This window comes from Mustela erminea, chromosome 14 (genome assembly GCF_009829155.1).
Source record: "Mustela erminea isolate mMusErm1 chromosome 14, mMusErm1.Pri, whole genome shotgun sequence".
Lineage (NCBI taxonomy): Eukaryota > Metazoa > Chordata > Mammalia > Carnivora > Mustelidae > Mustela > Mustela erminea.
In genome coordinates this window covers 73,136,004-73,161,323 of record NC_045627.1, presented here as the reverse complement: position 1 = coordinate 73,161,323, position 25,320 = coordinate 73,136,004, and the positions used below count along the sequence as shown (strand labels likewise).

Here is a 25,320-nt window from a genome sequence, read left to right as displayed (position 1 = left end):
AGAAAATTTTTTAGTTTGCATCACCGAAGTTTTTCTGGTAAATGCATAAGGATGGCTATAAAAATTTAAACCAACCTTAAATCAAAATAAAATTCTAGAATAATTGTTTAGAATTAAGATTCTCAGTCAGTATAGCTGGTCTTTTCCCAGAGTTCCCTAACTATTAACCCGGACATTTTAACCAATGTGACTTAAGCCAGATTATAGGAGTCCAAATGAAGAGGCAGTGTGGGGTAGTTGTGGGGGGGTGTAGCACTGTTTTGGTCATAAGTAGACCAACTTATTAAACAGACTTTCCCACCGAGAGCTGTACATCTCCTTATGGTCAGTTTACCCTGTAGACCTTACTTTTCTCATCTGTGAAATGGGAGGGTCAGATGAGACATTTTTAAGGCTCCTTTAGGCCACATGATTTGAGGATGGTGGATGTTTTCTTAAAGCTGTTACTTATGGCACATGAAAAGTTAAAATTATCCGGCCATGGTATCATGATAGATTTCAGCCCTGGGACGTCTGAATTTCTAGCCTCTACCCCTCCTCCAGTTCTGGATGACTTCAGAGAGAGGCATTTGACCTGCACTCAACAGACCTGTCTGTAAAATGACACGGTGAAACCAGAACTTTTTAAAGAGTTATGTGGACATCAGGAGAGCTTCTTCAAACACAGATGCTGGGCTCACTCCTAGTTGCTATACCAGAAGGGCTGGGTTGGAGCCTGAGAATCTACATTTCTAACAAGCCCAGGGGACAATGATGCTACACGTTGAGAACCACTAAACTAGAATGTGTTGAATCTATCTTGCAACCCTAAGAATCCATGGTGAGTTACAGAGAACTTACTAACAACTGTGTTTTCATAAGCCGCTTCTATCTACTAAGCAACCAGTACACCAAGAAGGGCCTTCTTTATTCGTAAGGGTTTCAGACACTGCAAAAAGAACTTCAGGGGCACATGCAGCTACCCTTATACCTACCTTCCTTTAAGAGACTCAATCCTTGGGGCACCTGGGTGGCTCTGTGGGTTAAGCGTTCGTTCAACTCTTGATTTTGGGTCACGTCATGACCTCAGGGTTCAGGGATGGAGCCTCACCTTGGGCTCTGCACTAAGCTGGGAGCTGTGACAGTTTCCCTCTCTCCTTCTTCTGCCCCCCCCCCATTTGTGCTCTCTTGCTCTCTCTCTCTCTCTCTCAAATAAATAAATCTTTAAAGAGAGAGAGAGAGAGAGAGTTTCAAGTAGTGCATTCAATATTTGGCCTCCCGGAATCAAAACCCTCAAGGTTCACAAAACCTCAGGTAATCTCATTAGTTCGTTGATTAGCTTAGCTTCATGTTATCTGGTTTGCAGAACAGGAAGAAAGCACAGCTCCATTTACACCAGGTCACCAATGCGGAGAATAAAAGAATCAGACTCCAGAATGCCAAAAATTCTTCAGTCAAGCAACAGTGTGAGAAAGTCCACCTTTCGAAATCACCCTAGGCTAAAAAAAAAAAAAAAAAAAAAGTTTTCGACAAATCATCCTTGTCATTAAACTTCAAATGGCAGCCCTGCAATCACCAGGGGTGTTTTTAAAACACTGATGTTGGGGTCAGATCTCCAGAGATTCTGATTCACCCCAGGCATTGGGATTTTTAATGGATCCCCAGGAGAACTTTTGAGAAGCCAAACCTGAGGCTTGCCAGTCTATAAGGGAATGGAATTGATCTGTTCATCATTACTTTGAGCCCCACAAGCCATTTTTGTCACTACAAGCGGCATGACCATTTGTCTTAAATTATACTTAAAAATAAACACTATGCTTTTTATAAGCCCACAAAGGGTCACAAACCCTTTGTGTGATTGCAATGGGCAATCAATCAATTTCTCTTAGCTATAAACACCGAAGCATATTTTACATGGCTCGATAAATATTTTTTGTGGCAAAACTTTCTCCATAGTGCCCACGCAGTCTCTGCTGCAGAGAGCCAGAGGATGATGGCCGGGGGTGGCTTCTGCCATCTAAATTATAAGCACCTAAATTATAAGCACGATCCTAAAATCTTTCAGATTCCTGAGTGTCTATCTGGCTCAGTGCCGGGCAAATTAGAAGCACTGAACAAATTTTGCTCAGGGTTTCACTGTGAAGTACAGCATATATGTTTCCTGTGTGTGTGCTGGGAACGTACGCAGTCTAACTCTGTTAAATTCCTTAGCGCAAATGAGAATATTAAGATTGGAACATTGTAAATATACCGTGTAAATATACACGGTATACATATTTACATTGTAAATATACCGTGTAAATGTCTGTTTGAGAAAGCATGCATTTCCCAAAGCGGATGGAGGTTTCTGGTGCCTTAAGACCCACACATTTCTGACTACAGACAATAAAACACAGGTGCCACCCAAGGCAGAGAGTATTATATACAGGTTACTTCTGGCTTTTGTCTCTATGTTACACAGCTGTGGCCATATGAAAGCTACTAAAAAGAGTGGATAAAAGGCAAAAAAAACAGCAAAAGTCAAATGTAGCCATTTGCACGTGCCATTCTGGGTATTTTCTCAGATCACCGCAACCTAAGCCTGTGGTTAAGATCCACGGACACTGAGAACTGCCTTGGCGGAGGCAAGAAAGAATGGTTCGAAGTCGACGGCTAACTTCCCTTTCCCTCAAAACTGCTCTCCAGCGCTTTCCTCTTCTACCCCATGCATTGCTAATTAGGAACGGCCAATGCGGGACATGTACGCAGGCCTCTGTGGTAAAATTGATTACCCTATTCCTATGGAAAATAAGGAAGTCATTTCGCTCAAAAGATCAAATTCCACAAAACCATACGTGGCAGCTGTTAGTGTATGCGTGTGGGGGGAGGGGAGTGTGTGAAAATATCTACCCTTCAGTTTTCTGACATCTTGGCAAAGGCGTGCCAAAAAAAGAAGAAAAACACGATTCCAACACATATAAAGCAGAAACCAATGGCAATGCCACGTGATGGATTTTTTTTTTTTAAGGCTAAAAATTTCCCACGAGGTAAGACACATCACACATGCCGTTTTACATCCCATTTTATGCGTGCGGATTTGCTTTAACACACTTGCAAGAAGAAAACCAGTCGTCCTCTCCCCAACGTGTCCAAGCTGCTTTTAATTGCATCAGATAAAGAAACGAGGTGAGTCATGCTCGGTTGTGTTTGAGCCTGCTCACGGATCCTCACACTCAGGTCCAAATACGTCCCCTGACTCGCACAGCAGATGTTTATACACTAGCTGGCTTGCTTGCTTGCTTGGGGACGACTAAAACAGCTTTGTTTTGAAATATAACTTTACTCAAAGATCCTTCGCAGCTGCAGAAGCGCGTATCAAGGCTCCTTCAGAGGTGCCGGGTAGCAACCTTCAAACCCTTCTTGGCAAAACATCTCGAGCTTCTGAATTCTAACACAGCGCTCCCCTCCGGGTTCGTGAACCTGACTCTGCCCTCAACAGACACAAGGCACTTGAAATGGCTTCAGGTTCCCTTTCCAGGCACAAATTCCAGCCATCAACACACAAGACCTCAGCCTTCAGAAACCCCCAACCCTGGTAAGGTTTCAGGATTCGGGAAAATGCCCCCTTCCATGCCCCCGGGTCTGGTGATAACACAGTCCGTCTCTGGGCAGCCCCACAACTTTCCTTTCTCAAAGCGTTTAGTAACCAGCGTAAAAAGAGCATCTAGACTTGCTGACAGGGGGATCGCCGATTTCACTGGGGTCATGGGGAGCTGTCTGAGGTCACATGCTACCCTGCCATTGTGAGTCATTTCTTACAATTTTTTTTTTTTTTAAACAGGAGGGGGTGGGGATACAGACAAATCGCATACTCATGCACGGATGCTTAGCGCCAAGAACATGGTCAGGAGAGCCGCCCGGACTAGGGCATAGGAAGCAAACCCTCGGTTCTCGGTTTCCTTCCTGTGCTGGGGAAAGGTGGGATGGAGTCATGCAACCTTACCTTTCCGAGAAAGACCAAGGCGCCTGGCACGGATCGCTCACCTGAGGCCAGCAGAGCCGGGAGTCATTTTGGGTGTTGCGTGTGTGCCTCCCTAGAAAATTCCAATGACATTCTACCAGCTTTCTGCTTGCCAATCATGACAAGCGTCCACTTACACTCTCAGGAGTCAGGGAAGGGGCAGAGGAGGGGGATCGCGGGTCAGGGAGCGAGTGAAAGAGAAAGAGAGGCCCCAGGGCACCGCATACCCGGCTGGAAGGGGAGTCACATGCCGCCAGGAGCCATTCCTGCTGCATTACACACGCCGAGTTAAATGGCAAACAATATCAGTCCGTGTTTATGCCACATGTTCTCAGCCTCTTCACATATCAGCACCCCCGCCGGCGCTGCACAGACGGGCCTCCTGAGCGCCTCTGAGGGAGGGGGTCTCGTGCTTAGGACACCCCCACTTTTAATAAAACCCCAAAGCCTCCTGTCCCGGTTTACTTTCCTAGTTTTCACTGGTGGTGGTCGTGGTGGTCGTGGTGGTGGTGGGAGTGATGGTGGCTTGTTTGCTTACTTGCATGATTTTTTGTTTGTTTGTTTTGTTTTTCTCCTTTTGGTTTTCATGGGTAACACTGGAGTCCCGCAGGTGGCCAAAAAGACATCTAGCCATGGAGCCGCATCAGACAGCAGGGCACGCTGACCCCCCGCCAGCGAACCTCCTGAACAGCTTGCCCCTTCTTGGTTTTATGTTTATGGAGCAGGAGATGGAGTGAGGTGACCCAGCAGCTCCCCTGCCCAGTGGTAACGCCGTGCTTTTCAACAGGAAAAACGGATGGTCTCCTGCTCTAAGCGGCGGCTCTTCAGCATGGTGAGCCCCCCAACTCGCCCCACCCCCCGATGTGCTGGAGGGGTTTTGTCAAAACTGGAGGATGCTGCCAAAATCCTGCAACGTTCAAGAAAGACCCTGCAACCGAGGTTTACGAAGCCCCAGACATCAACAGAACCTCCACTGAGAAACGGCTACAATGCTCAAGCCCTTCCAGAAAACATGATACAAAACGAAGAAGAAGAAGAAAGCCAAGACCCCCTCTCTGGGAGGAGCTGGCAGAGCTGCAGGGTCCAGGGATGGGCTTCGCCTGGATTGTGGCTTGATCACTTAGGAAACGGCTCACTCTTCTCTCCAGGAGCCCTTGTTCTTCTGTCATTTTTTCCCTCCTCTGTTTCCAAATCTCACCCTGTAATATTTAAATCATCAAACCAAACTACCCCCTTGGTAAGGCTCTAAATCCAAACCAGCTGTCCACGGGGACCTCGCTGCCACGATGTGTAAAGCGGCCCTCAGCCCACTTGGTCCCGCCTGGACGGGCTGGTGTTCATCTGTGATGCCCAGTATCTAATATAATCTCCTCTCGAAATTATTCAGGAGGCTATGCTTTTTGCAAAGTAAAATTTTCCCCAAAGACCTTGTACAGGACCAGGGATTAAAGCCCACTGGGTTCTCCTATGTTATGTCCACCCCTAAAGGCAGGGGGGCAGGAGGCAGGTTAGGTCACTGGCATGAGGGAAGCTTCTCTCTGCTAGGACTCAGGGTGTGACCTTCCTGCAGCCCGCTGAAAAGTCAAAGTGAAAGCCAGTCCACAAAGCGCATTTCCAGCTGCCCACCAGGGACGTGAGCAATGCCCACCTGCCCGGTGAGCTCTGCGGAAAGCCTGGGGGCTCTTTCTTCCTAATTTAGTCATAGCCCACAGGCTGCCCCAGGCTTGCCTGGCTTTCTGCCCCCGACTCAGTCACAGACACCCCAAGGCGCCAGTCCCAGATCCTGACCTACAGGACCCAGCCAACCTGGCTGCAGCTGCATTTCTGCTCAGGCTGTGGGTCCCGCCCATGATCTACCAGGTTTCCCCAAGGCACAAGGTTCAGTTCGAATCATCGACTGCGTATTTTGTCCTTCTTTAGTCTCTGTCTTATTTCACAATGCTCAGGATTTTCTTAGGATAAGAGTTTACTGAAAAGTGCTTCACCAGGAGCGTCTGGGTCAGTTAAGCACTGGACTCTTCATTTCAGCTCAGGTCATGATCTCAGGGTCATGAGATTGAGCCCTGCCTCAGGCTCTGCACTGAGCATAGAGCCTGCTTAAGATTCTCTCTCTCCCCCCCCCACTCTGCCCCTTCCCCCCAACCCACTTTCTCTCAAAAAAAGAAAAGAAACAAAGAAAGCACTCCACCACACACATCTCCCCAAATGTGTAGGAGAAGAAAAGTCAGTATTTAGAATGAGCCCTTCTAATTGTGTGACCTGAGCTCGTATCCAGAGATTAGGACACAAAGCATCGGCACAAGCTGATCATCATAAACTGCAATGTTGTAAGCACATGTTGAGTACTTACTGTATACCAACACTGCCAGGCAAGGAAGGAAGGAGGATCACAAGGTAATACTGAGTGTAAATGTACAAGGCATTATGTTGCCCACTTCACATACTTGATCATCACAAGTCTTAAAAATTTAAGATCATGGGGCACCTGGGTGGCTCAGTGGGTTAAAGCCTCTGCCTTCGGCTCAGGTCATGATCCCAGGGTCCTGGGATCAAGCCCCGCATCAGACTCTCTGCTCAGCGGGGAGCCTACTTCCCTTCCTCTCTCTCTGCCTGCCTCTCTGCCTACTTGTGATCTGTCTGTCAAATAAATAAATAAAAAATTTTAAAAAAAAATTTAAGATCACTATGCCCACTTTATAGATGAGAACACAGAGGCTCCAAAATGACAGGGTAACTAACCTAAAGTCCCAAAGTCAATCTATGCTCTTTTGGTCAATCATATTGACCATTTGATCCCAAAGGCCTGTCCTTCCACTAAAACATGCCCCAAGGTACAAGGTGAGTCATAATTGTATCTAACAGAATAAAACAAGATGAATGAGGCAGGTAAGATGTGTTCCAAGTCAAATGAGATCAGAACTGACTGCATAATAAGTGTGGCCCAATGCAAAATGAAAATGCAGGGTCACTGTTCAAAAATTATTAAGAAATTCAAGATGGCAACAGCAGAGCATTAAGTTAAGTGCAGAACCCTTCGAATCAAAGGGCCTTATGAGAACACGTGCCCATGAAGCCAGTCCTGACAGGGCGGGAACAGCTCTGAGAGGCCAGTTGTGGGGATGGGAGCTCCGTCATCCGTCCACACTGCCCCCAGCAGTTCCCAGAGCACCGCAGCCCAGAACCCTCTGCAGGACAGCCAAGCCTCTCCCTGTTTCCTTTGGCCATTCTTTCTGCTGCTGCAGAGCTGGCATTAATGTGAGGCATGAGAAAGGTCCAGGGGGCATTGCGTGGGTTGGGAGAAGCAGGAGGCAAATCTGGCCCAAACAAATCCTACTAGTCATTATGATACTGAGTTTCTTCAGGTAAACCGTGGAAAGAGGTCATTTGGCCTCCGCTCCTGAGGAGATGCCCCAGAGCAGTGGTGTAGTGATCCTCAGTGGAAGGAGGGGCGAGGTCATGCGGGATAACAAGAGACACAAGTGGCAGGGACACGGCACCAGCTCATGTGTGAGGAGTGAAGGCAGAGAAAGGCTGAGAACCAGTGAGTATAAGGAACAATCAGCCGGAGTGGGAAACACGGGGTCAGTGCCTGGCGTCCTCACCGGCTCACTGGGTGACCTCCAGTCAGCCGAGTCCTGGGGGCTCAGGACACCCCAGTGCCAAGTACGCAGGAACTTACAGACCTGCCGTGTAACCATTAAAAACAGTGTTTATCCACTTACTCTTTAACATTAAATAAAAAACCAGTGCACAAAATTGCATATTTATTACGCTTACAGACATGTAAACGGCAAAAATAACCCTTAGGTAGAAAAAAAAAAAAAAGAAACACCGAATACAGAACACATCAAAATGTCAACAAGGGGTAGTCCGGGGAAACTTGGGTAACTCGTTTCTCCGTTCTCTTTTTGTGAATGGTCCAATTTTTATTTAACAAAATGTTTATTTTTCAGAAGTAATTTTTTAGGGAAAATAAATTCAGTTGGGCTAATGGTGCCCATCTAGCTTATAAGGACCTTCAAATGACACCTTCATATTATAGAATGTAACCCAGCCCCTTACCACAGCAGACACATCTCTCCTGGAGAACCATATGCCAAAAGTAAGGGCAAGGGACATGGGAAAATGAGGCATCTGTGCAAGGCATGGCCATGTTCATCCTCTCCCGAAGACAAAGCACATAACTTGGGTGGGTTTTCACACTGGCTCGCCAAGAAGGCAGAACATGTGACATGTTGTCCAGGGGTAAACAAAGGTTCATTTTATGACCTCTGACTTCTCACTAGAGAGATTGAAGTCATTAACATGAAGACAGCTTCTTGGCGCATGCCACAGCTCAAAGTCAACAGCCTCTACCCTTTCTCCTGGCCTGTCCCCCAAACCGCTGCTGGTCTGGGGGCAGGGAGAACCTAAATGCCATCAGACAGGACAGAGAGGGAAAGGCAGGGTCACGGAACAATCCTGAAAGTGGCCTTGGGTCTTTGATCTCTGACTTAACATTTCAATCTCCTTGGCTCAGTTTCCTATAATTCTTAGGGCAGTGCTAAGTAACTGTGTTTTCTTTTGGGTGTGCACATTCAAAGAGAGTGCTAATTAATGACTAATCAGGCTAGCCCAGGCTGACAGACCGCATAGCTGGGCCTCCTATAGTTTCAGCCCTCTGCCTTAGGTTGTGGATCCCCCTAGAATCTACCCACACTGGACAGGCAGAGCTGGTCCCTGCGGTGGCCACTCCCTCCCCCCCTCTCCAGGCAATTCCGGTCAAACGATCTCTCAAGACCACTTGCTCTTTATAACCAGGGCTGAGTTATACCATCTTCAGCAACAGGGGGGAAAGAAAAGAGGAGGTCCTGGGCCCCTGGGATGGATGGAAGGCAGCAGTAACGCCTTGATAGAGCCGGGCAGAAGTTTCAGTCTCTTGTCACAGGAAGATGCAAGGACAGAACAAAGACAAGGACTCGTTCCCAGAATGGAAAAGCTCGGCCCTGGAATGGCTACTTCCTGCACAGACAAAGGCCAGCCACAACCCATTAGCAGAGGAAACCAGTCAAGAGTTGTGAGTCACACGATGCGGGAATGGGCCCTTCCTAGAAAAGGAAGCCAGTTCTTTGTTGATCAGGGTTTTTTAATTCCCTTCTGGGTAACTGTTGTTCCTCATTAGGTTCTCCAGGGGCCCCCAAAACAGAAGCCGGAAGCATTTTTAAGTTTTCCAGGGTTGCTTTTTTTTTTTTTTTTTTTTAAGATTTTATTTGACGGAGAGAGAGACCGATAGAGGGACACAAGCAGGGGGGAGCAGCAGGCAAGGGAGAAGCAGGCTCCCCGCTGAGCAGGAAGCCTGATGTGGGGACTCAAACCCAGGACCCTGGGATCATGACCTGAGCCAAAGGCAGACACTTAATGACAGAGCCACCCAGGCACCCCTCCAGGGTTGCTCTTTAAAAGACTGAATCTAGCTTCCAGACATAAATCCCGTGCCGGGTTCTCAGGACCTTTGCACAATCTGTTCCCTCTGCCTAAGAGTTCCTTCCTCCAGATTTGCACTGTGCAATAGGGTAGCTATTAACCACATGTACTTTCTCAAATTTAAGTTATTAATAATAAGTACAATTTAAAACTCGGTCCCTCAATCATACTAGCCACATTTCAAGTGTTCAGTAACTACATCGAACCAGCTAGATCACACAGCATTTAACATCTTCAGCATTCGGAAAGTTCTACTGGGCAGCATTGCTTTGGATCTTCATGTAATTGGCTCCTTCTCAACCTCTGGTCCCTGTACTACTGTTATCCTCTCAAAGAGGCCACCACAGACCCAGGAACCTAAAGGACATCTGGTGACTCTCTGTCCCCTTATCTTACCTTTATCTCTATCTGAAATTACCTTATTTGTTTCATACTTGATTGGCTATCCCAGCCTTGGAATACAATCTCCATGACAGCAAAGAGCTTGTCTGCCCTTTTTATTGCTGCATGTCTAACACCAGAACAGTATCTAGCACAAACAGAAACTCATGTCAATATTGTTCAATAAATGAGTCTACTCTGTATCTGTGGGATCAGAGCACACCAGCCACCCAAGACAGCTGTCACTTATCTTCCCATGGACCAAGACAATAGCTAAGCATGGGCCCCAGTTAGAACATTTGGGATGCTGGGTGTTGTGGGAGTACTGGGGAGAAGCAGGGTGGCTGAAACCCAGCCTGGTCCTGATTCTCCTCCAGGAACCCAGTGGCCTTTCATCGCCTCCATCAGTCAGTCAACAGGGCCGGGTCCAGCTCTTGTACTGCCCTCCTCTGCTTTTGCAAAAGATCCAAATACTCTCAAATGTATTAGACATCCTTCAACACGCGATCACTATTCCTCCGTGTGCATATGCAAAACTCAATGACAGGCTGGGATCCTAAGTTTTAAGGACTGGTTGGTATTTTTTTAAGATTTGTTATTTTAGAGGGGGGTCAGGGTAGAAGGGAAGGGAGAGAAAGAATGTCAAGGAGACTCCACACTGAGCTTGGCTCCCAGTGCAGGGCTTAATCTCACAACCCTGAGATCAGGACCTGAGCCGAAACCAAGAGTCAGACACTCAACCAACTGAGTCACCCAGGCACCCTGATCTGTTGATATTTTAATACTCTGCATATTCTATGAACACTTTCTGATGTCCTTTCTGGAGTAGGAGGTGGAGGGAGTCGACTACAACTTTGTTTTACTATTAACTTCAATTAAAATTTGAATGGTAGGGCCACCTGGGTGGCTCAGTCGCTTAAAGCAGTTGCCTTCGGCTCAGGTCATGATCCCAGGGCCCTGGGATCAGGCCCCAAGTCAGCTCCCTGCTCAGCAGAGAACCTGCATTTCCCTCTCTGTGTGCCGCTCTGCTTGCATGTTCTCCCTATCTCTCTATCAAATAAATAGATGAAATCTTATTAAAAAAAATTTTTTGAATGGCAAGGGGATACCTGGGTGGCGCAGTCAGTTAAGCTTCTGCCTTCCGCCCAGGTCATGATCCCAGGGTCCTGGGTTAGAATCCTGCATCTGGCTCCCTGCTCAGTGGGGAGTCTGCTTCTCTCTCTCCCTCTCCCCTTCCCACTGCTCATGCTCTGTCTCTCAAATTAATAAATAAAATCTTTAAAAATTTTTTTGAATGGCAAGAATATTACTTTCAGCAAAACATCATCCCCATGGCTAAACACAAGAGGAGCATCAAGATAAAAGAATTGGAAAACATACTACGTGTCACAGTCCTGAACATTCATAGCAAGCTATACAGAGGAGGGGGGCGTGGAAACAGGTCACACACAGCGAAAGGAGAATGATAAGCAAAGACGAGACAAAAGTAAGAGCAGGTGGTATCTGCTCAGAATCAATCCAAAGGGCATAAATATAAAATAAAAATAAAAATAAAATATAAAATAAAATAAACCGAAGGGCAACCTGGAGCAGCTTTGAGAGTGTACCGTCCAGTTCCTACTAAGGAAACAAATCTGATTTTAAGCTGGTTTCCTCTTAAAGGCTCACCAGGCAGTTGTTTCCTAAATCTCTAAGTGCTCTCTCTCTCAGTGACACCAACTAATAAGACGCACCAGCCTCAGTAACGGAGGAGCGTGGCAGGACAACGGAATTGTGAGAGAACCGGCAAGAAGAACAGGCACTTTTTATCAACCAAACTCCAACTGCCACTTCCCGACGGCGCACGGGAGAAGAAAGAAACACGAACAAGTCAGCTACAAGAGAAGGGGAGCAGGGGCGACAGTTTTCTCCTCCAATATCCATTCGGAAATGAGTTTTAGGAAATTGAGTTTATTCTGATGTACAAATCATGAATTAACTTTTGTTTTGTTGGCCAGAGCTGCTTGGAGCCTGGTGATAGGCAGCAGAATTGGTTTCCAACTTCAGGCTTTCTCCACTTTGTCTCTTGCTGAGTCTTTTTTTTTTTTTTTAAGATTTAATTTTTTTATTTGACAGAGAGAGACAGAGGCAGAGAGAATGCAAGTGGGAAGAAGAGGGAGAGGGAGAGGCAGGCTCCCCACTGAGCAGGGAGCCTGATGTGGGGCTCAGTCCCAGGACCCTGCGATCATGACCTGAGCCAAAGGCAGATGCTTAATCAGCTGAGCCAACCAGGCGTCCCTTGCTGAGTCTTCAACAGAGAAGCACAATCACCTTTGTACCTTGACCCAAGATGGTCCTCCTCCAGGTAGAAAGGTCAGTCGCACCGATGTGAGTCCAGGTTTGGGAGGGACACTCACTGAGGTATGGGGAAGGTCAGAACCAGGCGGATCAGCCGAATCAATGGGAAGACAAACATCTTAGGTCACTTACAAGCAGCCCTAGGTTCCCCTCTAAATCTCAGTTTCTCTCTTAGGTCTTTGAGCTCTCTGCATAGGACAAGACTGTCAGCATTCTGATGGCAAGGACTCTACAAGACCCAGCACGCTGCATTCCAGACAGGAGAAGTCCATTAAATGTTTCCTGAATCAACCAATGATTTATAGGCTTTTCCCCATGTTGATTATAATTTCAGAGGTTTCTGATCATATTTTGGAAAGGAGGACCAGAAGTTCAGATTCATTCTTGACATTCAGGATTTAAAGTTATAAAAACTTGATCCAAGACCAGCTAGTCAAAATGTAGTGTTCAGGGTGGGCCAAAGACTGGACTCGCAAACCTGTCCCCAGTGCACCCACTCGTCCCTGGCCAGAGTCAGTAGCTGACACACATTGGAGTGCTAGGGCCTCAGGCCATGAGAGGAGAGGCTGCTGACTAATGCTGTCCTTCCCGTCTGAATCAAAGCCAGCTGCCCTCACTGCTGTCCCTGACTTGAAGAGGCTGGATCTTGGCCACTGCTGGGCAGCACAGGGCCAGGCTGAGGTGGTTGGGGAACCAGCTAAGAGTGGTCTTTCTTTGATGGCTATTTTTTTTTTTTAAGGCAAGGATGCAACTTACTGGCCAACCAATTGAAGTTACCCCTTGAGGAAGGAACAAGTGGCCTCAAGCAGGATGGGCTCCACCATCCATCAGAAGTCTCACGTTTTTATCCCAAAGTCTATGCCAGGTCAGTCTTCCAAATGGTTACTACCAATCTCTTGGAGCAAGTAAAAACGTGGGCCTATATCCCCTTGATCCTTTTGCCCTGTAAAGTTCCTACTGGCAAATATCATCGTTGTTAAATACAAATGCATCATTTTATGCAATAAAAATGTATAGCTATTTTGTATAAGGCAGGTTAGGTAGTGGGATATTCAGATAAACCCTCTGGCTGAAAACAACTCTGTAGAAATCATCTTAAAGGCAATGAGGAGTAGAAAAGATAGCACAGTCCTGCCAGTCCCATTTTGGAAGAAGACTGAACCCAAAGAGTTTGGGGGATTATGTGAGTGCCAAAGTTGCTTTTGTCTTGAAGACTTTGTAGGGGTACAGGTGACAGAAGGCAAGGTGAAGTTTGCTTTCAATGTAAGGACTTACAGGATACCTTTTCCTGCACTAAGCTGCATTCCAAAGGGCTACAGACTCGGGATTAGGATGAAGCAGGATGAATCTGTCACCTCCTGTTCCTCCCCAAACCCACAGGCCCAGAAAGAAGGTTGCTCTGGGGGCCAGTAGCATCTCATTCATTGACCCAGGATAGCTAAACAAGTGTCTGCTTTATTTGTTAAACTCTGCATACATGCTTTACAAATTTGGGGATGTGTGTGCCATATTTTAAAATTGAAAATGATTAAGAAAACATCAACAATCACATACTTAACCCTTTCAACTATAGTCCATGTCCAGACTTTTCTATCTTAGCTCAGTGTTCAGCAAACTAAAAACCCATGAATGAGTTCTCCGGAGACCATCTCAACCAGCCTATGTCTACAGCCAAGTAAATGCTTACTATACCCAGTTCGCAGATGATGCAACTAAAGTCTAATGAACTTGATTGATTTACCCAAGGCCATAGTGATTTCATCCAGAGAGTTAATTGAGAATTACTTTTACTTCTATTTCTCAAAAAAAAAAAAAAAGCAAATTCTATCTTTTTAAAAAGATTTTTATTTATTTATTTGACACAGAGAGAGAGATCACAAGCAGGCAGAGAAAGAGGGGGAAACAGGCTCCCCACTGAGCAGACAGCCTGATGTGGGGCTCCATCCCAGGACCCTGAGATCATGACCTGTGCCAAAGGTAGAGGCTTAACCCACTGAGCCACCCAGGTGCCCCCAAATTCTATTTTTAACTCACCTCCCCCCCAAATACCCATTCTATATGTTACAAATCCACCAGAAAGATTTCCTAGTGGTGTATCTACAGCACTGACATAGCCCCAGAACTGAGTCTGCATACCCAGGACTCTATTCTGCATATTTCAGAAAGACAAGCTCATGGCCAGAAAAGTGTGAGTGCCTGTAATTAACAGGGCTTTTGCAAATCTCTCCCTTAATATTGATGCAATGATACAATTCAGATGGTGCAAGAGCAGGGATTAAAAAAACAGGACACATAATCAAGCCTGGACTTGAGGGTGGCTTCCCAGTGAGATGCTCACCGAAAACAAAGCTGCTAAAACCACCAGCCACACATGATGCTCTGGGAAACAGCATCACACCACCAGGAGCAGCCATTGCCCCAGAGCAAGGAACTCAGAGGAAGCATCGCCTAGCCTGGGGGGCTGGGCAGGTACAGCGAAGGAGGAGAGGCAAAAACGGCAGCAGTGGCTTAAGAAGTAGATCCTCGGAAGTTTTTAAGAAACCACCTTCCTCTTAATACAAATACGTGTTTAGAGAGCAACTTCGTTTACTGCTAATTCTCTCTACAATCATCCAGCAGGTTAAAACAACTGCCATAGAGCACTTGAGATTTTCAACCCTGGTCATTGCAAACACAAGAGCTTGATGTTGCTTCTGGGCAATGTCCACCCTTCTGGGATCCCTCGCACTCTTGGCTTCTGTCATGCAAACGCCATCACTGTAAGGAAGCCCCTTCCATGAGAACGCACTCTTCGTGGACGTCAGCAAGCTGGTGGTGAAGTTAAAACTTGCACAGTCAAGTTCCGGCCAGCGTGTCGGGAACTGTGGGTTTCCAGAGGTGTGGCCGTTTTCTCTCAAAAGGTTCAGGTCACAGAGAGCCTGGGTGGCTCTGTTTTGGGGCATATCCTAGGAGCCACAACTATGACCACAGAATGGAGCCTCCGAAAGCCCCTTATTTCTCAAACCCCCTTGCAGGGACGGAACCCAGAAGATGCAAAGGAGAGATGTTCAAATGAAGCGAAGAGTGGGAGAAACAGAAGAGGGAGGATAAGCGAGGAGATAGGCTGTGATGGGGAATGTCCTTAGAGGTGGAGGTCAACAGAGGGAAAGAGTGTGTCTACACCCCCAAACGGATCCTGCTCCAACTGCCTCTCAATTTCAATACTCGGTCTAGTCTCTTAAAAGTCACTTCTGTGGCAAAGACAAACAATGAGAGGATTCCCTGCCTTTCAACTCTGATTTTTGTGTCATTTAGCACTCAGATTGGTTTTCCAGGGGCGTCATGTAAAGTTTGAAGAATCTGTCTACACACACACACACACACACACTATTTAAGATGACTAAGATCTCGTTTGCACTCCCTGCTTGGATTGAGAGCAAAGACAACTGGAATTTCAAATACTGCGTGGAAAACAGCACCAACTCCCCCCTCCTTTTTTTCAAAGCTCTCTCTCCACAGGCAAAAAGGAAAGGATCCCCTACAGCACTCTGGTCTCCTCAGGTCAACCCCATTTCGCAGATGGGAAAAGTCAGAGAGGCCTGCAGATCCATAAGGGAGGCAGGATTCCAAGACTCCCGTTTCTAAATTACCAGCCCGTAGACAACCATCTTGACCAAAGTACCGGTAACTCCCTAGACACCCCTGACAACCATCCTCTGTGCCCATCCTCCCAACCCTGCACCATACAGGGTGTATTTCTTGGCTCGTTTTCAGACTATGACTCCAGAGCGATAATGGGGAATAATGGAGTCCAATTAAGCAGGTACATCAACATCAGCAGCACGACACTCCTACTCAGTCCCACTAATTAAGAATCTCTGCCACTCGGTAGGGAACACACTTATAGCTACAGGGCACCCAGATCCACCCTGCCAAGGAAAACAGAAAAGTCTAGGGCTTCAGAGACATCAGGCAGCGCCTGTGAATTAAGAGGTCGGGCAAGTATGAGTTGAATGTAATGATAACCCTTTGCACACACTCGTACAGAACTCATGCTTACGAGAAGGCTCTTCCCCATGCATTCTTCCTTCTCTGCTCCTCCTGCCTTGGTCTCCTCTTCCATGGAGAGAAGAGGGAATGTGAGAGCCACCAAGGGAGAGGACCTTAGCTGATGATCAGTCCAATCCTCTTTTTTTCCAGAGTGAAAAGCTCCTGAGAGGGAAGATTCTCACTCTCGGACACAGCTTGGGGATGACAGTGCCAGGACCAGAATCAGACTTTTGGGGCCAGGTCAGGCAATCTCCCTAATACAGCTATGGCTTCCACACTGCATGCTGATCTGGGTTGGTAGTTGTTTTGTGCTTTCTTGTTTTAGTATATGTGGTGCTGCTGAAGCGAGCATGTGATGTGTTTTCTTTAAAAAAAAAAGTTTTGATACAAAAATATGGATAAATAAAGCAAGTTGTCATATTCCCCCCATCCAGAATTAACCAAGGTTAACATTTCCTCAACTTTAACACTGAAGGCAAGCATCTCATCCTCTCCCTCCCATTCTGCCCAGAGGCAACATCCCTGTGGATCGTCTCATTCTAAATACTCATAAATCATGGTACTTTAACACAATCAATTTATCAACCTTTTCACTTTTGAGATATTGGAGTTTTGGGGGGGGGTGTCTTTTCTTAAAAAAATATTTCTAACCCCTAAGGTCATAAAGATACTCTCCTGGATTATGTTTTAACAGTGTCAAAGTTTTGATTTTCACATCTAAGGCGAGCTAAAATTTATCTTTATGTATGCTATGACATAAGGAGCTAATATTTTTCTGTAGAAAGCAAGTTGTCTTGGCATAAGTCACTGAAGAGCTCAGCCTTTCACACTGGTTTATAATACATGGCTACCCATGCCAGAAGTTCACAGGGATTCTTAGGTCTGTTTCTCTGCTCTAATCTGTTTCATTGATCCCCTCATTCTTTAAAACTTTTTTGGGGGGGGCACCTAGGTGGCTCAGTGGGTTGAGCCTTTGCCTTTGGCTCAGGTCATGGTCTTAGGGTCCTGGAATCGAGTCCCTCGTCGGGCTCTCTGCTCAGTGGGGAGCCTGCTTCCCCCTCTCTGCTTGCCTCTCTGCCTACTTGTGATCCCTCTCTCTGTCAAACAAATAAATAAAATCTTAAAAAAAAAAAAAAGTGAGCCCAGTAGTTTGGAGAGAAGCATCACCTTTAAAAATAAAAACAAAAACAAAAAAAACCTTTTTTTCCCCAGAAGTATCAGACCTATCTACGCACCTTACTCTCCCACCAAATGAATTTCAGAATTGGTTTGTGTAGTTTTAAGAGAAATTCTATTGGAATATTGATCAGAATTGTGTTAAATGAGATGCTTTCATGCAAAAAGTTGTCCCATCTATGAAGATACCATTAACCACTTATTATATACCCTGATAATATTTTATGATTTTCTTCATCAAAGCCTTATCTATGTTTTATTTCATTTATTCCCAGGTGCCATTCAGTTTAGTTGTTATTATGAACAATATTCTTTTTCCTATATGTTGCTGTTGTTTTACAGAAGTACTATTGTTTTTTGTATGCTGATACTGTACTCTGCAATTATGCTTATCTCTTTTATTTTATATAATACTTTTGAAAGTTCTTGAATTTTGAAGGTACACAATCATATGATCTTCATATAATGAGAACTATGTCTCTTATTTTCTATCCTTGTGCTTCATTTATTTTTCTTATCTTATTGCATTGGCTAGGTCCACTAGCACACCATTGAACAGCAGTGATGATACCTAGTATCCTTGCTCTTATTTCTGACTCTATCTGGGAATGCTTCTAAGGTTTCCCTAGTAAGCATGATGTTGGCCACAGGATGGCAGTTGCCTTTTTTCATGTTCTCAGATGACATCTTCACAACTAGTAAGCTCCTGAGGCATCTGGATGGCTTTGTCGTTAAGCTTCTGCCTTTAGCTCAGGTCATGATCTCAGGGTCCTTGAATTGAGCCCCACATTGGGCTCCCTGCTCAGCAGGGAGTCTGCTTCTCCCTTTCCTTCTGGCCTGCTGCATGCGTACATGCTCTTTCTCTCCCTCAAATAAATAAATAAAACCTTTAACAAAAAAATTCCAACTACTAATTTCCTTTGCAGTAAGGCCTAAATCTAAGTCTCATACATCTTTCCATCCACTGTTGTACAGTGCCTGTCCCACAGGAAATGAACAATAAATGTTTGCTTGCTGCTTCTATGTTTCGAAACTCCACTACTCGGTGTTTCTTTTGACACTTTCTGCTTCTCTGACCCCAGCAAACGCAGTAGATACTACAGCAACATTTGGCTAGATGGCTCTTTTTTTTATTATTATTAATTATTTTTTCCACCAGATGGTTCTAAGATGAGGCTTTTCGAGCGTTTGTGCACAAGTGTGTGTGTGTGCATGCATGCATGTGCACATGTGTGTACATACTTAAATCTTATGGAGAAGATGGCTCAGGTACTGAGGCTCTGAGAGTTCACGAAGAAGACAAAGGATGCTGGTTTTTTAAAAAAGTGAATTCTGTCAGGGATTTGGGATTTGATTACCATCTGAAAACTATTCCATGTGAATAAGGATTTGGGGGGGATTAACTGGCCCCAGAATGGCCTGACTTTTCCAGAAACAAAAGAAGCAGCAACTCCGAGACTCTGAGGGCAGGACAGGGCTGCTCATGCATTTCAGCTGGAGTGATGCCACACACCTTCTGGCTTCTCGGCAAGAATGCAGGTTCCGGGAACGTGACCAGCAGAGCCCCCCAGGGCTGCACATGCAAACCCACCAGGAACCACCTTCAGTCCTGACGAGGAAACGCTGCTGCTGAGGAAGGGAGAAACAGAACCGCGGGCCGTCCTTCCTTCTTGCACACAAGCTCCTGCTCCCTTTGCCCCTGACAGAGCCACCGGCCGCCTTCTTGAGCCATTTCCCCGAGCCTTGGCTCATTTGCCTGAGGTTCAAGGAGGAGTGCAAACGTCAGGAGATGAGATGGCGGCGGCCGCACTCCAGCCCCCCTCAGCCTGTCTCAGCCAACCGCTGCGAAGAGGGGAAACTGGGTGCTGCACACCTGGGGTAAAATCAGAATGACCGACGGCAGGGACCCCCACCCCAGCAGCAAGAAGTGCAGAGGCCGGAGCAGGCACAGGCAACGGAGGGAAGACCGTGCTCCTCTTGAAGCAGGGAACCCGAGTTCAAGTCTCAGCCCCACCACTTCCTGGCAGCGTCATCACAGGCAACTTTTCCATCCCTAAGTACCTCATCTGCAAAATGGGGACAGGCACGATGGCCTCAAGTGCTGTCGCAGCAGGGACCACGGATAAGGGAGAGTCTCTGAAATGCCCCAGGCCTCCGAAGGAAATCTGCCTGAAGGCTAGGACTGGACATCCCTGAGTAGATGGCACGAAGGACCAGGGCACACTGACAGGAATGGGGATAAGCCGTGAGCCGGGCTCTGCCACGGAGACACTTCCCCTCCAGTGTCATTAAAATGGCTTTGTGACTTAGCAGCCTCTCCGCATACAAGCACCCATGGCTGGACTGGACCCCTCCAGGCCCGTCTTCACCTCCTCCTCTCCCGCGGCCCCCACATCCGTGCCAGGAAGGAGTCTTCTGGGTCTGTCTCCGCTCTGAATGGCAAAGGCAAATGCAGCCGCTCCGCGCTATTCGCCCTGCCGATGTCCCAGGAATGGTTCGTGTTTCCCTCACATCACTCCCAGCCCCAGATGAAGCTCCAGAGCGTCCTCCCTGGCCGGGGGGCTCGTTTCACTCCTCTGCGCAAAACCTTCAGGGGCTCCAACTTGTCACTGCGTCCAGATTTCCCAAAAAGCCCTTGTCCCAAGCTGGGTTTGTTCCCACCCCGTCTCCCCACAGGTCTCGCTCATCTGTCACAGACCACCTGCCTTTTCCCAAGGACACACGCGCCTTTTGCCCCTGGACTTGGGTGCTCCTTTCTGTATCATGAACCGTATTTCATTCTTCTACTTATGGCCCACAGTGCCCTTAACACAGGAAATTTTCAGAAGGCAAAACTGAGGCCAAACAACACGGAGGGCCTTTGAAAGCAAACGCTGTGAGAGGACTGAGCGGAGCCAGACAGAGAAGGCCACAGACTGATGATTCTGGGCACAGGAAACATCCATCAGAGGCAAACCCAGAGGGACAGGAACCAGCCTGGGGACTGGGGGAGGAGAGAGTGACTGCTCAGTGGGTGTGGGGTCCTCTTTGTGGACCATGAAAATGTTCTGGAACTGAGAGCGGTGACATTCGTGATGTACTTAATGACACTGAATTGTATCCTTTAAAATGCTGAGTGTTGTGCTGTGGATATTTTACCAACACACACAGACACACACACACACACACACACACACTCTGAGGCTGAGAATATATAAATAAGTATTCCAGAGGCGCACAGCTAGTAAGTGATTATAGGAGTTGAATTTAAGAGCCTGGTTTTTCACCATCATTTTAAGAGTCAACACAGAGCCATCCCTCTACATCTCTACATCCAGCCCACGTCAGGTGCATTCCTGCTGATGCCTCCTCTGAGGGATTCAGGCCTTGATAGCTCTTATTTCCAGAAACGCCCACGGTACCCAACCCTGTGCCTTCTTACATGCTGGTCTTTGTCCCCGTAGATGAAAGGTGAACTCTCTGAGGACGGGACCTCTTGTCCAAGCCTTCCCAGGGGGCTTACTGCCTTCAGTAAATATGTGGTGTGATGGACACTGAAAAGCATTCTGGATGTTGTTTATATTTTTCAGTTTTAACTTGTATTTTGGCTGAAAAGTTCCCACGTTCTTTTGCTCAGCAAAACATAACAGTCTCCTTTTGGCATCGATTCAATCTCAGGAAATGCCTTTTTGTCACAGAACCACTAAACCAAGTGCTACCTATTGTTTTCTCATTGATGGGGGAAAAAAAAGTTAACACCACTGTATCCACTTATTCATAAGAGAAAGTTTCATTTCTCTACTTCAAACACTGTGAATATTACAGGTTGCATTTTTAATAGAGCAAGCCAATGAATAAAAACGTGTGACATAATGGCTTAGAGTTTAAACATGTCAACTGAAAAACAAGTTTTATTACTTCACTTGAATTTTTTTGTTGTTGTTCTCTTTTTAGTCTATTAAGGAACTAGCAAGGGAAACCCAAGTTAGCCTTGAGTGCACCACTTATGACCTTGGGCAAATCCCCTGACCCATAGGGGTAGTTTTCCTACCCACAAAATGGGAATAAAACATGCCTTCCTTGGGGCTTCGGGGTGGCTCTGTGGGTTAAAGCCTCTGCCTTTGGCTCAGGTCATGATCCCAGGATCCTGGGATCGAGCCCCGCATCGGGCTCTCTGCTCAGCAGGGAGCCTGCTTCTCCCTCTCTCTCTGCCTGCCTCTCAGCCTACTCGTGATCTCTGTCTGTCAAATAAATAAGTAAAATCTTAAAAAAAAAAAAAAAAAGTGCCTTCCTACCAGCCAGACAGAAGTGACGGAAGACACTACCGAAACAGGAAATGGGACGAGCTCAGTAAAGGAGAGAGCCCTGAATGTAGGGACCTGGAACAGCAGGTTCCTGAGTCCAGAGAGGAAGGAGCGAAGCGAATGCACCTTCCTCTGCACAGCGGTTGGGCTAGTCTAGCAGGCGCGTATTAGATGTGTGCAGACTCGGACACCTTAGGTAAGTAAATTCCCTTACCCGAAGCAGGACCAACAGCACAACATGATGAACTAGACCACGGATCTTAATCAGACATCCTCAGCTTTTGCATCCACTCTCATTTTTAACTTTACAAACGACTATAATGGTGCAGAGGTAGAGAAAGCCCAGGTATAGAATTATTTACAACTCTGTAATGAAATCAATACAACATGATTTCCATAGGCAGTTCCTGGACAGGCAAAGGTTGCTTTATCACAATGTTTCTTTGTGATTGTGTCCACTGTGATGGGATGACATGTACAGAACCTTACTCCAGGAGGTGAGGAGGCTTCAGTGATCCTTGTTCCCACAAGAGTTCTATGAGAATAACCAGGGGTCCTGATCCACCATCAACCGAGGCAAACTCGCTGGATTCCCTCAGCCTTTTTTAAGATTTTATTTTTAAGTAATCTCTTCACCCAAAGTAGGGCTTGAACTCACAAACTCGAGATCAAGAACGACATGGTCCACCGACTGAGCCAGCCAGGTGCCCCGGATTCCCTCTGCCTTCAGGGTATCTCCAGGTGGGAACTTGGTGTGGACCTTGAGAAGCTCCAGGTCCACTGAGCAATACCGCCATCTGGTGGTCACACGAAGAACTAAGAAAATGAGTGATCATGGGAAATTCTGTTTCAGGCCCTTGAGTTAGGGAATCACCTTTTACATCTACTCCAGGAGGATCTACTTAAGGAGCATTTGTACTGAATATTCTAATAAAGAATGTTTTATACTAAGGCTCCTGTGTCGTTGATTAAATACGGCTATAGTCTTTGAAGTCCCTCCCATTAAGAGGCGGAGCTTATTTCCCTATCTCTCCAATCTGGGCTGAGTCAGTGATGGGCTTTGGAACAGAAGGCACAGGAAATGATGCTGCATGATTTCCAAGCCCTCAAGTCAAGAGGTCTCAGAGTTTCCCTGCTCTCAGAACACTGCTGCCTTCAAACAAGCCCGGGCTAGCCTCCTTGAGGTTGGGACTCCACCTGGAGGAAGAAAGGCCCAGCTGTGTCAGCCATTTCTCCTGAGGCCCTGACTGGTGAGTGAGGCCATCCAGGACCAGGCAGCCAAAGCCCAACCATTGCAAAGAGGGCGATGAGTGAGCCCCAGGAAGGCCAGCTAAAGCCAACCCAAAGACTATCCCATCGAATCACATGTTCTCATAAGCCACTAAATTCTGGGTGGCTTGTAACATAGCACTAAATAACCAATGCACACCCTCAGATTTATGACTTTAGAAATCTGTGTTCCAGGGGCCCCTGGCTGGCTCAGTGGGTGGAGTGTGCAACTCTTGATCTCAGGGTTGTGAGTTCGAGCCCCGCATTGGGTGTAGAAGTTACTTTAAAATATTCTTTTAAATAATTTTTTAAAAATCTGCAGGGCTCCTGGGTGGCTCAGTCCTTAAGCAGCTGCCTTCAGCTCAGGTCATGAATCCCAAGGTCCTGGAATCAAGCCCTGCATTGAGCTCCCTGCTGTGCAGGAAGCCTGCTTCTTCCTCTCCCACTCCCCCTGCTAGTGTTCCCTCTCTATCTCTGTCAAATAAATAAAAAAAATCTTTGAAGAAATAAATAAAAATTAAAAAATAATAAAAATCTGCATTCTGGCCTATACACATCAGGTTTATTATTACTATTTTAAATTGGGGTTGGGGGCAGCATATATCCATATTTCCACATGGTGAATCTTGACTGTTGCACAAATTTTGACTATTACATGCTCTGATTTCTCATGCATTCCACACCTCTTCTTTATTCGTTCATCAAACATTAACTGAACATGTCACAAGTCATAGCTACTGGGGAGGCTCTAAGGACTTGGGACTAAGTTAGGTATGATGCCTACTTTTAAGAGGTTCCAGCGACTGGAGAAGATGCACGTGCAAATACATCATAACAAAGAGTAGTACGTCTTGGGTTAGAACGGAGAAGTGACCCCCTGTGTGTTGGGGCAAGGGGTGGGCATTGTATTACGCAGGACCCAATCAGGAGAAGAGAGAACAATCCAAGTATATAGAATGAAAAGATGAAATCCAAGGAATTTGCTATGTAGGTGAGAAAGCAAACAAAAGATGGTGGGGGGCAGAGGAGGTGGGCAGAGCCATGGAAAAGGGTCAGCAGCTACTGCCAAAGACACAGCGAGCCACGGAGAAGGAGGGGCAGAAGGACCCTGGTGTTTCCCTTCCTCCCACTGCAGTCTGCCACTGTGCCGGACCCATGGGAGCCCAGGGGATGCCGCTTGCCAGCCACCCGGGACTGGGAACACTGCAGGGAAGGGTGACCGCCAACAGGATTAGGATCTGCCATGGGGTGCTGTGGACTGTTTCATGCCCTCGACACATTTCCCCGCCATAGCCTCCCTCCGCCTCCCCCACCCCAAGAGCAGTATCAGGGTTCCACATGGGCCCTTCTCAAAGGAGAATCCCAACAAACTTTTTTTTTTTTAAGTAGGCTTCACACCCAACGTGGGGCTTGAACCCACAACCCCAAGATCAAGAGTCACACGCTCTAGTGACTCAGCCAGCTAGGTGTCCCCAACAAACACCTGAATAGGAGCATTAAGTCATGTGGGATAGAGGACAGAGCACTTGCCTGGGAGTCTGGATCTCAGCCAGAAGAACCACTGCCCCCCCCACCCCGAACCCAAACAGTGAGGGGGCATGACTAATGGGACTAAATGGTCGTCCAGTCTCACATTTCGATGAGCCGGTAAGAGGACCCGGAGCGCCTCTTAAGCCCATGAAGCCTGTGAGATGCGCGGGACACCGTGGCGTGGTGGCGGACAGTGGGTCCAGGGCTCCGAGTGCAAATCCCAGCTCGGTGCTTGCTGCGCATCACTAGCAGGAAGTTGTTCTCTCTCCTCGCCTCTGTCTCCTTATCAGTAAAACGGGGTGACCATTCCTAGTTCGCAGGGTTGTCCTGACGATGAAGTGAACCCCTTGAGCTCCTCTGGCATGATCTGTGGCAGGGGCTCTCAGAGACCGGCTTCTGGACAAGGAGCATCGGCATCACCTGAAAACTTGGTGACATGAACTGAACTTTCTGGGGCTTCACCCCAGACTTACTGAGCCAGAAACGCTAGGAGCAATCTGTGTTGGAACAAGCCGCCTAGGAGCACTGAAGTCTGAGAACCAGCCATCTGGCTGAACAGAACAGACCCTCAAGAAACAGGAGCTATTATCGCTATTTTTACTGCTTTGATGAGTTTGAAAAAGGAATATTTTCCCCTTTCACCAACTAATTTTTTGGAACGAGCCAGCGTCTGAGGATACCCAAGGCTTTGAGCCCCAATGCCAACTGTCAGTGTTTTGGGGGTTCACTCAGCCACTCCACAGATGGCTGAGACCACAGATGGCTCAGAGAACCTCAGAGCTAACCACTTCCCAGACCCCAGGTATGACACATTCCTCCACACCCCGAGGGGTCTGGGAATATCTCAAGTGGGGGGAGGGGGAAAAGGACAGA

General features: G+C 47.0%; 1 protein-coding gene across 4 annotated transcripts in view; it reads right to left on the bottom strand.

Moving 5' to 3' along the window:
* Nucleotides 1–25,320, bottom strand: part of RBM20 (RNA binding motif protein 20) — a 186,343-nt gene that overhangs the window by 65,267 nt on the left and 95,756 nt on the right. The window contains exon 1 of one of the 4 annotated variants that reach the window (XM_032313101.1): nt 4,003–4,165. The exons of 2 other annotated variants lie outside the window; for them this stretch is intronic. In XM_032313101.1, the coding sequence (XP_032168992.1) occupies nt 4,003–4,028 (26 nt within the window). In that variant the 5' untranslated portion in view covers nt 4,029–4,165. Of the gene's footprint in view, nt 1–3,961; nt 4,166–25,320 lie in introns of those variants that run through there. One more of the 4 variants, XM_032313104.1, reaches the window with a different exon arrangement.